The 12,874-nt window shown below is 43.4% G+C and overlaps 1 protein-coding gene across 1 annotated transcript in view; it reads left to right on the top strand.

Moving 5' to 3' along the window:
- LOC5512095 overlaps positions 1–12,874 on the top strand; it is a 121,016-nt gene that overhangs the window by 77,232 nt on the left and 30,910 nt on the right. Inside the window, exons 104-117 of the mRNA XM_048725831.1 lie at positions 231–609; positions 808–997; positions 1,373–1,559; positions 2,946–3,129; positions 4,796–5,362; positions 5,721–5,963; positions 6,338–6,649; positions 7,066–7,201; positions 9,202–9,623; positions 9,825–10,376; positions 10,587–11,147; positions 11,605–11,826; positions 11,899–12,200; positions 12,523–12,760. Coding sequence (XP_048581788.1) covers positions 231–609; positions 808–997; positions 1,373–1,559; positions 2,946–3,129; positions 4,796–5,362; positions 5,721–5,963; positions 6,338–6,649; positions 7,066–7,201; positions 9,202–9,623; positions 9,825–10,376; positions 10,587–11,147; positions 11,605–11,826; positions 11,899–12,200; positions 12,523–12,760 — 4,495 coding nt within the window. The remainder of the gene's footprint in view (positions 1–230; positions 610–807; positions 998–1,372; positions 1,560–2,945; positions 3,130–4,795; positions 5,363–5,720; positions 5,964–6,337; positions 6,650–7,065; positions 7,202–9,201; positions 9,624–9,824; positions 10,377–10,586; positions 11,148–11,604; positions 11,827–11,898; positions 12,201–12,522; positions 12,761–12,874) is intronic.

The raw sequence follows: 12,874 nt of genomic DNA on the forward strand, positions 1-12,874 counted from the left end.
ACGTGGTTTCACAAATTGTGTTTTTTCCTCACAAATTACAAAGTTAAAATTACAATTTAGTGTCCTCTAAGAACAAAAATACATAAAAAGAAGATCTCCACATTTAACACAATGCTCTTTCTGTCATTTTCCTTCGCTTTTTGCGAAAGCAAAACAATGCTGTTTTTTGGTTTAGAGATTTCCTATCTGCTTTACGGTCGCTTTTGAGTCTAACAATAATCTATTTTTAGGTTGATTTTAAACAAGAGTTCCCAGATGACAGTTCATTGAAAACTGCTATCGACAGCGTAAAAACCCGACCTGGAAACAACCTAACGGAGGCACTCATAAAAGCCAAGGCTCTGTTCACACGTGACTCCCGTCCGAACGTCAGGAAAGTGCTGGTGGTTATCACGGACAAGGGGTCAGGGCACGATGAAGATGACATAAAGCTTGCAGCGAAGGCACTGGTAACGAGTGGAGTTCAGGTCATCCCGGTTGCCTTTGGTCGTTCAGCTGATGATGGGGAACTGGTTGCGATAGCTGGCAATAAAAAGGATATTGTGAAGACAAAAGACGAGGATGAACCAATCACTAGCGCCGAGAAGGTTATGACGACCATTATTGAAAGTGAGTTACAACACAATAATATACTTGACATTATCGGGAAACCATTTTTAGACTTGATCCTGCAAGGATTTAAATTCATGTGTGATGCATTTATGATGCCCAGTTTACGAGTGATAAAAACAAACCCAAACACCAAATTCAATGGTTTTGTCATAGATAGCACTATCTTATACTCGTATTACATGTGTTTGCCCACAGATAATCCACCTATCCCAGATATAGACCTCGTGCTCGCCATAAGTGCTACAGCAAGCAACGCCTCCGACAGTTTTCGCCGAATGCAGGAGATTCTCAAGGGTATCGTGGACTCCCTGGGCCGAGGAAAGGTCCATTACAGTCTACTTACGTATGCAGATCGCCCCATTGTACACTTGCGATTTGCTCAAAGGTAACACGTCATCGCGAGGTCTTTGCGTGTGTCACGCGTGACTGAGGATGTATTCCATGCTGAGGATGCTTTTTTTTCCAAATACGAGCACTGTAGCTTTAGAACTAACCAGAAGCCAAAAACAAGACAGCAATCAGCTGTGGCCGCACGGGCATGTAGTGGGGTGACATACTATGTCCAAATATAGATCTTGGTCCAGTTCCTGAAAGGCATAATAACCCTATTCCATGTATAAATGTTGTTCTTGACCAATCAATTGTCTAGAATAGCCAAGTTATCCCTGGAATAGTGCTATTCTACCTTTCAGGAACCGGGCCCTGAAGTATACCAATCGTTCTAACAGTGCATGTCTCTTTCCAAATCTCTTTTTCGTAGGTTCGCAAGTGACGAGCAGATGAAGCTCTTTGTTGACTCCGCTTGGCAGCCTTCTGGAAAACCTGACCTCGCCAAAGCCCTGAAGGAAGTCAACGCCTTGTACGGCATAGCCGCTGGAGGCAGACCAGACGCTAAGAAAGTCCTGATCCTAATAACCGATAACGACGCAAATAGCTCGGACGAAAAGGTAAGGTAGAAAACCTGGTCCTAATAACCGATAGCGACCAAAACAGCTCGGATGAAAAGGTAAGGTAGAAAACCTGATCCTAATAACCGATAGCGACCAAAACAGCTCGGACGAAAAGGTAAGGTAGAAAACCTGATCCTAATAACCGATAACGACGCAAACAGCTCGGACGAAAAGGTAAGGTAGAAAACCTGATCCTAATAAACGATAGCGACCAAAACAACTCGGACAAAAAGGTAAGGTAGAAAACCTGATCCTAATAACCGATAGCGACCAAAACAGCTCGGACGAAAAGGTAAGGTAGGAAACCTGATCCTAATAACCGATAACGACGCAAACAGCTCGGACGAAAAGGTAAGGTAGAAAACCTGATCCTAATAACCGATAACGACGCAAACAGCTCGGACGAAAAGGTAAAGTAGAAAACCTGATCCTAATAACCGATAACGACGCAAACAGCTCGGACGAAAAGGTAAGGTAGAAAACCTGATCCTAATAACCGATAGCGACCAAAACAGCTCGGACGAAAAGGTAAGGTAAAAAACCTGATCCTAATAACCGATAGCGACCAAAACAGCTCGGACGAAAAGGTAAGGTAGAAAACCTGATCCTAATAACCGATAACGACGCAAACAGTTCGGACGAAAAGGTAAGGTAGAAAACCTGATCCTTATAACCGATAACGACGCAAACAGCTCGGACGAAAAGGTAAGGTAGAAAACCTGATCCTAATAACCGATAACGACGCAAACAGCTCGGACGAAAAGGTAAGGTAGAAAACCTGATTCTAACAACCGATAGCGACCAAAACAGCTCGGATGAAAAGGTAAGGTAGAAAGTCCTGATCCCGATACCTAAACGCCCCTATCAAAAGAACGCCTCAAAGAATGAGCGCCCCCACTAAGCTTACATGTGTTTGAAGTCCCCTCTCTGATAAACGCTTACTCTATTTAACGCCCCCTCCCTCAGTTTTAAAACAAACGACATAGAAGTTCCAGAATATAAATCAAATACCTTCTTGTTTAATCTAAACGAGTAGCGTCTCGCTCAATGTCAAGAAAATTTTGCTACGCAGGCTATAACTTAACGTGTTCCTGACTGAAATTATAACCTCACTACACTTGGGTTTATTATATTGATATAGTTAAAAATGCACGCCCCTCTAATAAACGCCTCCTATCTATTGAACGCCCCCCTCTACCATCGAAATGTACTAAACGCCACCGGTGTTTATTACATCTTTATGGAAGGTAGAAAATACTGATCCTTAAACCCGACCTGAAACGACCCAAACAGCTCGGATGATGGAGTAAACGCCTTAATACTCCACAATGCATGTATCATTACATATGCACAATAATAAACTGTGTGTTTTCCAATACGCAGACTAAGGCTGCACTGCGTTCGTTGGAGAAGTCAAGCGTCAGGGTGATAGCTGTACCGCTGTACCATTCTGTTGACACCACGAGCCTCGAGAAGATCACTGTAACCAAAGATGACGTCATCAAACCAGTTCCATCGGCGATGCCTGACACTGTAGTCGACAAGATCATTGGTAGAATTTTGCAAGGTACACCACATACTTTACACCCTTGCAAACATGTCTGCTTTCACGCAAGTAAAATCAAATTTTAGACATGATATAATTCTACTTTGTGAACCCATGAGTGACTTGATATGAAAAGGATTAATTTTTGATAAGCTATAAATAGGATGAACAAAGGTGCGAGTTTCAAGCCGCGGATCTCCGCATTTTCTCTCGAAGCTTATAAAACGGATTTGTGGCTCGATTTTTGATTGTTCTTTTCTTTTTTTTTTTCGTGCCTGTGGTGGAAATACTATCCTATTATTAAAGTCGAACGTCAATTCCGTACCACACAGCTCTTCCTTGATCCGTTTACCGAGGTTCTTGTTAGCACCTTTATTGTAATCATTTCGCTATGTAACCGATTCTTGGCCATGTGGTAACCAGTTTGTTGTAGAATTTTGAAAGCGGATTAAGGAAAACTTATAGATTCTCAGATTTAAGTTCTCGGTAAAGGTAAGCGACGTGTCCGCGGAAAAAAAATATTGTCGCGCCGCAATTTTCACTACATGAATATTGAATTATCTCCTGCAAGTTTTATTTTTGCAAAAGCTAATTCCGTGTTTAAGTTTTTGAGGTCTCAAACTCAAAAGTACGGAGTTTACTCTAGAGCGTAATGCACCTTCGCGTTATTGCGCATGCACTTGCACGTAATTGCATCTCAATGACAGATAGATGATCTACCAAAGTGTGTGAGGACTTTTTGTTATTTGACACTGTCAACAAAATATCACGAATCAAAGTTGGAACTCTCATTTCTGGCGAAATTTGGACACGAAAAGTGCTATAAAAGCTTTCTTCACTTGAAAATCAAAAATTTCTGACATGGCATAATTATCTATCAGATCCCAAAATTTTGAAGGGGGTATCTTAAAACCCGTCGCGAGGTTACGCCCGACAAGCTCGAGTTCTCTACTCTAAATAATACGTTAGAAAAGTCAAAGATCTGGCGTGAATTCACGGTCAACAGGTCACGGAAAACAGCAAAGGCCCATTTTAGCCGTCTTAGAATGCTAGTTATTGAAAAAAATTTTTTGCCAAAAATTAAGTTTAAAAACTATTGATACAGGTTTTGCAAAAACCACAAAAACAAACAGTAGTGTCAAATTTACCTTTACCAAGACCTTAAGCAATCCTTGACTGGAATAGAGGTTTACCACTTCTTCGAATCTAGGAGACCGTGACAAAAAAGCGTGGTTAATGGCATTAATTCTGGCGAACACTCTGACTCTAAGAATCTGTTGTCAGTTTTAGAACAAAGAAATCGTTAGGGCATTGTCAGATTCGCCTTATAGAGGTTAACCAAAGCAGTCTTATTTGAAATTGTAGAGGGTGTGGCTGACAACATTACACACTGTTGACTACTGTAAAAACATAAACAAGAAAGAAAAGAGAAATCGTGTAACCGAACCACAAATCCGTTCCCTAGACCTCGAGAGAAATTCTGAAACTTTTGAACCCGCGATTTAATCTTGCACCATTTTTTGGACCAGCGACTTGAAACCGGCTCCGTTTTTCAAATCAGCGACTTGAGACCCCTCCTTTTTTTTTCAAATCCGCCACTCGAAACCCGCGACACGCGATTTGAAACCCGCGACCATTAGAACTCAAAGTTCCCTGAAGAGTCTGTTTGTGTATCTATTCTTTTTAGACACTAAAATCATCCCCGAGGTGGACCTCGCTTTTGCCATTAGCTCCACCATGTTGGATTCTGGGGAATCTTTCTTCACCATGCGAAACATCATCAAGCACATTATCTCAAAGTATGGACGAGTCAAGATCCGCTATAGTGTCGTATCCTTTGGAAGTGACCCGACCACAATTCTACGCTTTGATCAGCACTTGTCAAATAGTGATGCAGTTCTCAAATCCATCGAGAGTTCGCCCCGTCCAACAGGCAAGCCAGATCTTGTGAAAGCTTTACAAGAAGTTAGGAAGCAATTCGAGGCTGCTGCCCCAAGACCTGACGCCAAGAGGTTCCTAGTCGTTATAATGGACGGGAGATCTAAAAACACGAAGGAGGAGTTGATGAAGAGCGTGGTGCCCTTAGAGCGACTCCCGAGTGGGCATGTCAAGGTCATTACTGTTCCAATTCCACCAAACGCGAATGAGCAAGAGCTCAGTGCTGTCGCCTCTAACAAGGATAACGTCATCAAGGCCATGATCAAACCCGACCCGCAAGGGCTTGGAGATAGAGTCATAGACAAAATAATTGAAGGTATGTCGTTGATCCATCCGTTACATATTATTTTATTAATATAGTATTTGTTGTTAATGCTGAATATCATCCCATTATCATGTTATTTTAAGTATTAAAATACTTCAGGTCATTTAGTTGCCTTGGCGGCTTAAGCAGAGGCGAGTAAAAATTATAAATATGCTTCGAGACTAAGTGGAAACGCGGCTTCCATTGACTACAGTTTATTGACCGTTGAATTTTGAAGCCTTAAAAAGAAAAGAAAAAACGCTAGCAAGACCCCTCAGACCAAATCCAGCCTACGGGTCTGGTTATAGATAAACCAATTGCAATGTGACCATGTTATGGACCAATCATTTGTTATTCGTTGATGTTACAGATAATCCCATTGTTCCAACGATGGATGTCCTTTTTGCAATCGGAGCAAAGCCTGACACACCCACCTCAACTTTCAACAACATTAAAGCCATTGCAAAGAGTGTCGTTTCGACGTACGGCAAGGACAGGATCGGCTACAGCCTTCTTGTATACGGGACGACACCGACTGTGCATATCAGGTTCAGAGATGGCTACACCGTGGAACAGCTGGGGAATTTTATAGAGCTGCTACAGAGGCCAAACGGTATTCTAACGGCTCGGTAACCCCGATTCAGTTACAAAATGTTTCAGATTTTAATTTAAATAATTTCACAAAATGTATTAGATGCCGTAAAAGCCAATCTGGCTGTCCAAAGCAAGGCAGAGCTCGAAATTGAGGGTGGGGTTCTTCGAATTGCAATACACCTCTAGGAGGGGCCAAGCGAAGAAATTATTCAAAAAATATTCTGGAAGCAAATAAAAACATTTGATCCGTACTCCCTGTTAAAGTGAGATAAGTAACCGACGTCAAAAGCTCTAGATTTACTTTGAAAATGTTCTCATCTCCCAAGACAAATTTTACTGCTTGTTACCATATTGGCTACGCGTATCCTAATTCGCCGGCTTTCTTTCCCCCAGACTCCCCTGATGTTGCTGCTGCGTTGCGTGTAGCCTCTGACATTTTCGACCCGGCTCAGGGCTCTCGCCCAGAAGCCAAGAAGGTGCTTGTAGTGATAACAGCTGACGAGAGTGGTAGATCTAGGCAAGACATCCTTTCCAGCGCCCAAGATCTCTTCCGTAACTGGATAAGGGTAATTGTGGTGGCGCTTAGTGACCGTGCTGCCAACGAGCTGTCAGTGCTTGCACCCGATAGTAACAACCTTCTGAAATCCATGCCTCCAGTGACTCCGGATAAGACAGTTAAGGCTGTCATAGAAACTGCAAGCAAAGGTGAACAACGGAACAGCGTATATCAAGTTTCTAAAACGATAAGCAGACGGAGCCGGCGTAGCTGGCGGTCTTGTTTGTCTTTGGGGCTGTATTGCTCGTTTGGTGCTTTTAACTGAACTCGTTAGGGGGTTGTTTCATAACACGGCCCTGTAAGCAAATGAAAAAGGGTCCAGAGGAGGTCCTAGGGGAATGGAGGGTACGGGCGGAAGGGGAGCACAAAGAAAAAGCACACAGCCCCATATACCTTCGATTTGAGGGTTCATAAGCTCAGTTGTGGTCTTTGTATCGTGGTTTCAAAGATGATATTACGGTCCTTGTATTGTGGCTTCATAGATTATTTTGTTGTCCTTTTATTGTATTCTATTATTGCCCTTGTTGTGTTTTAAACTATACATTCATCTTTGTTTTGTGTTCAGACTCGTTCCTTGTTGCGCCGGACATAGATGTTGCTTTCCTCATGAGTGCCTTTTCGAAAGATGCTTCTTCCCATTACAAGTTGATGAAGAACGCCGTCAACACAATCATCAGCAGATATGGGACCAAAAGCCTCAGGTGAGCACCAGAATCATGACAATGTCTTCACTCTCGTCTTTCAGGTGCACTAGATCATCTTCACTCTCGTCTTCCAGATGCACTAGACCATCTTCACTCTCATCTCTCAGGTGCACTAGACCATCTTCACTCTCATCTCTCAGGTGCACTAGACCATCTTCACTCTCATCTCTCAGGTGCACTAGATCATATCTTCACTCTCGTCTTTCAGGTGCACTAGATCATATCTTCACTCTCATCTCTCAGGTGCACTAGATCATCTTCACTCTCGTCTTTCAGGTGCACTAGATCATCTTCACTCTCGTCTTTCAGGTGCACTAGATCATCTTCACTTTCGTCTTTCAGGTGCACTAGATCATCTTCACTCTCGTCTTTCAGGTGCACTAGATCATCTTCACTCTCGTCTTTCATGTGCACTAGATCATCTTCACTCTCGTCTTTCAGGTGCACTAGATCATCTTCACTTTCGTCTTTCAGGTGCACTAGATCATCTTCACTTTCGTCTTTCAGGTGCACTAGATTATCTTCACTCTCGTCTTTCAGGTGCACTAGATCATCTTCACTCTCGTCTTTCAGGTGCACTAGATCATCTTCACTCTCGTCTTTCAGGTGCACTAGACCATCTTCACTCTCGTCTTTCAGGTGCACTAGATCATCTTCACTCTCGTCTTTCAGGTGCACTAGATCATCTTCACTCTCGTCTTTCAGGTGCACTAGATCATCTTCACTCTCGTCTTTCAGGTGCACTAGACCATCTTCACTCTCGTCTTTCAGGTGAAATAGATCATCTTCACTCTCGTCTTTCAGGTGCACTAAACCATCTTCACTCTCATCTCTCAGGTGCACTAGATCATCTTCACTCTCGTCTTTCAGGTGCACTAGATCATCTTCACTCTCGTCTTTCAGGTGCACTAGATCATCTTCACTCTCATCTCTCAGGTGCACTAGATCATATCTTCACTCTCATCTCTCAGGTGCACTAGATCATCTTCACTCTCGTCTTTCAGGTGCACTAGATCATCTTCACTCTCGTCTTTCAGGTGCACTAGATCATCTTCACTTTCGTCTTTCAGGTGCACTAGATCATCTTCACTCTCGTCTTTCAGGTGCACTAGATCATCTTCACTCTCGTCTTTCATGTGCACTAGATCATCTTCACTCTCGTCTTTCAGGTGCACTAGATCATCTTCACTTTCGTCTTTCAGGTGCACTAGATTATCTTCACTCTCGTCTTTCAGGTGCACTAGATCATCTTCACTCTCGTCTTTCAGGTGCACTAGATCATCTTCACTCTCGTCTTTCAGGTGCACTAGACCATCTTCACTCTCGTCTTTCAGGTGCACTAGATCATCTTCACTCTCGTCTTTCAGGTGCACTAGATCATCTTCACTCTCGTCTTTCAGGTGCATTAGATCATCTTCACTCTCGTCTTTCAGGTGCACTAGACCATCTTCACTCTCGTCTTTCAGGTGAAATAGATCATATCTTCACTCTTGTCTTTCAGGTGCACTAGATCATCTTCACTCTCGTCTTTCAGGTGAAATAGATCATATCTTCACTCTCGTCTTTCAGGTGCACTAGATCATCTTCACCTTCGTCTTTCAGGTGCACTAGATCATCTTCACTCTCGTCTTTCATGTGCACTAGATCATCTTCACTCTCGTCTTTCAGGTGCACTAGATCATCTTCACTTTCGTCTTTCAGGTGCACTAGATCATCTTCACTCTCGTCTTTCAGGTGCACTAGATCATCTTCACTCTCGTCTTTCAGGTGCACTAGATCATCTTCACTCTCGTCTTTCAGGTGCATTAGATCATCTTCACTCTCGTCTTTCAGGTGCACTAGACCATCTTCACTCTCGTCTTTCAGGTGAAATAGATCATCTTCACCTTCGTCTTTCAGGTGAACTAGATCATCTTCACTCTCGTCTTTCAGGTGAAATAGATCATCTTCGCTCTCACCTTTTAGGTGCATTAGATCAGCCTCACTTTTATTTTCAGGTATGCCGTGATCGTGTATGGTAGTAGCGCTGTGACCGCCTTCAATTTCGACTTCGTCTTCCCTGATATACAACGCTACACGGAGGTCCTGGATGGAATTAAACTCCCGTCTGGTATGCCAAATACTAGTGCTGCTTTGACTGAAGCAAGCACACTATTCGAGACCTCAGGCCGGCCCAGCGCCATGCGGGCCCTTGTATTCCTTACCGACAAGTATCCAACAGGTGTTCCTGACATTGTGAAAATGTCCGCGAGGGATCTGGCTTTCGATGATGTGGTGGTGATATCGGTGGCTATAGGTATTGAAGCTGACGCCACTCAGCTAAGTCAGCTGTCTCCATATAAGGATTTGGTGGTCGTCGCTACCGGGCAGGAGACCCCTAAAGATTTGGCGAGAGAAATTATGAAAAAAGTGACCCAAGGTATGCTACGATAACTGTATATGCGTGATAAAAATTATATACGCGTGATAAACCATTTTATTGAGCCTAAAACCATTGTAACGTCCATTATTGTGACGCGTGCATCTACTATCGTGTACAGTTTAGTGCTTTAAATCAAAAAGTCACTGCGCGTTCATTTAGAATTCGTGAGAGTGTCAACATTATGTTTGTTTCCGGCAGACCATATCAAGATCGTCAAAACGGACCTAGTGTTCGTAATTAACACTCAGGCCAGCAACCCAGCCACTAACTTCAATAAGATCCGAGATGCTATCAAGACCATTGTGGATACATATGAGCGAGCAGAAATGCAGTTTGGTGTTGTCCTATATGGTAACACAGCACAGAACTACCTTAGATTCCGAGACCGTTTCCCTAACAATGGAATCCTAATGCAGACCTTAGACCAAATGAGGCCCACCTCGGGCTCCCTGGCACTCTCCGATGCCCTGCACAAAGCCGATGAAATGTTTAGTAGCTCTTCCGCTCGCAGAGACGCTCGTAAGGTTGTCGTCTTAATAACAGATGCGCGGACAGCAAGCAACAAGAAACCGATTGAAAATGTCCTTGAAATGTTGAGAGAGAAGAGTGTGCATGTCATTCCTGTTGCCCTTGGAACAGTAGCGCTGGCAGATCTTGATGAGGATATAGAAAGCGAGGATGTTGTACAGGTGGACCCGAGTGAGAAGCACGGCAAAATCGCCTCCATCATCATGGGTAACGTCACAAGCGGTGAGTCATGTGCTTTTTTTCATACATTGTTTAACTCCATCCGCAATCTCTTTTGCAGACACAGTCACTCCGGGTAACACCGGCACTATGTATTCAAATATCATATAATCGATAACTCAATTGAAATTGGTCGGGCATTATAATCCCCAGGTCGTTATTTAGTCCAGCTCAGCTATGACCATAGTCGAACTGTTGGTTTATGTATTTCAGATACTCACAAGGTTCAGCGTGTGGATGTCGTGTTTGTGCTTAGCTTTTCGGCAGCAAAGAGTCGCCAGAATCTAGAATTGACGAAGTCCACTTTGCATAGCATTGCAAGGGAGTACGGAACGAAAAAGCTGCACTATGCGCTCAAGGTTTTCGACCAAGACAAAATAGTGTTTTCCGAGAACTTCGCAAACTCTCCTTACATCATAGACTCGTTGAAAAGTGTTGGCCTCGTCTCTAGGGGCAGGCTAGACATCGTGAAAGCCCTTGAGAGCGCTAAAGGGGTGTTCAGACCGGAAAGTGGGTATCGTCAAGGAGCTTACAAGATAGTAGTTGTACTGACGGACCAGCCATCAGTGAATACGCAAGACGCCTTGTTCCGTAAAGCACAAGAGCTAAATGACGTCAAGATTAAAATCATCCCAGTCATTATCGGTGACGAGGTCGCTAAAGCTGACCTAGTGTCAATTGCTCCAGAAAAGACTGGTGATCTCGTGGTGACGGTCAGAGGTCAAGAGAGACCAAGAAAACGCTCGCGAAAGCTACTGGATGCCATTGCAATGGGTTAGTTTATCTAAATATGGAGATAAGAATTTCGTGTTTGAATACGGCAAATTTAGAAATAAATCAACACAGGATCAAAGCAGTACGTCCTACCCCTCTCTGAGTACTTTCGAAACGTCAGTGAAACGTGATATATGCCTTCAACCTGAAGCCTGTGTTTAATTGTTATTGTTTCTCAACGACTGCGCGGACCACCTAGATTTGTCTGTAGTTGAACCACACTGTAATTTGCACGTATTATTTTGGTAATGCTCAGTGATACGTTTAGTGTCCAATCGTGTTTGTGAGGATGCTGTAAGGGAGAGTTAGGCCAATAGCTATAACTAACTCTTTCTGTCTCTTTATATTCTAAGGTTTTGTTCTTTTAGTGGTACCACTGGTGGTTACGTTGTTTGAAGGGTCTCATTTTCTTCTTCGTCGTTGTTTTCTTGTACTTATTGCGCTGCGTTCTTGTTAGCTTTAACAGACCCATGCCTAAAGATCAGCTGCAAGTTCCACAGTCGCTGTGTAAAATCGTCTGGAGGATCTGCGAACTGCGTCTGCCCATCAGACTGCTCTCATACCTATTCACCCGTCTGCGGAGGTGATAAGACCACTTACATCAACAACTGCACAAGAATTGCTGCCGCGTGTAACATGAAGAAAGATATACCTTTCAACGTTAACGGACCATGTGTTGGTGAGTATATAAAAGTTGTGTATTATGCCCTGCAACTTCAGTGAATGTATGTGCATACTTTGTACCTTGCAGTGTGCAACAACTCCCTTACCGTCGTCTTTGTTGTCGGAGGCCGCAATTTCACCGCCAAGAAATCATTCATAAAGGCTGTTATAGACAACTTTAAAGTCGGCGAGGCGGCCCTTAAGCTGTCTCTAGTTTTTTACGATGACAAACATGCATCTATTAGTCTACCGTTTGACGGCACCCTGGATAGGATATCTCTGAAGAATTTGATTGATTTGGTCACTGAGGGAGATATAGGAAACCGGTATAGCCGTGGTATGACCAAAGCACTAGAAGTGATCACACAAGACCAGAGAGACAATGTCAAGGTGGGTGTTGCCCATTACACTGCTTGTCAGTTAGCATGCTACCGCACAGGCGACATCAGTATAAGAACAATGTTTACGACATTTAATGACATCGGTATAAGACAGCATGACACAGTAAGGGCGACATCGGTAATAGACAGCGTGATATAGTACAGGTTACATCGTTATAGGGTGACATAGGAAAGGTGAGATATGTATTATAAAGCGTGACAGAAAAAGCGACGTTAGTATAAGATAGTTGGATGGTTGCAAGGATAAGAATATATCTTATTAAGAATAAGCGGAAATATTCATAGAGTTATGGCGCGTTTCTGTTGTACAGGCTGTGGTGGTGCTATCAGATGCCATTGATCCATCAGACACTGCAGTTGTCCTGGCCTCACTCAGCCTCACAAAGGAAAATGTCAAGATATTTGCTATTAGTGTTGGCAGCAGCAATGTGGAGGCACAGATGGCAAGAGCCGTTTCGCAGGCAAACTTTTTGCACTCGGTAGACAGCTTTACCAAACTCACCAAACTCGTCCCTTCGGTATCTGCCCAACTCTGCAAGGCCTCCGAGCGTATGTAAACTTCTACTTCATATTTCATCAATAGTGGCGATGCTATGCGCGTTTTCGGCTTCCCAGCGCTGAATTAGTACCATGTTACATATTATCTTCTATTAACATCACAGC

Source organism: Nematostella vectensis, chromosome 3, assembly GCF_932526225.1.
Source record: "Nematostella vectensis chromosome 3, jaNemVect1.1, whole genome shotgun sequence".
NCBI classification, from domain to species: Eukaryota; Metazoa; Cnidaria; class Anthozoa; order Actiniaria; family Edwardsiidae; genus Nematostella; species Nematostella vectensis.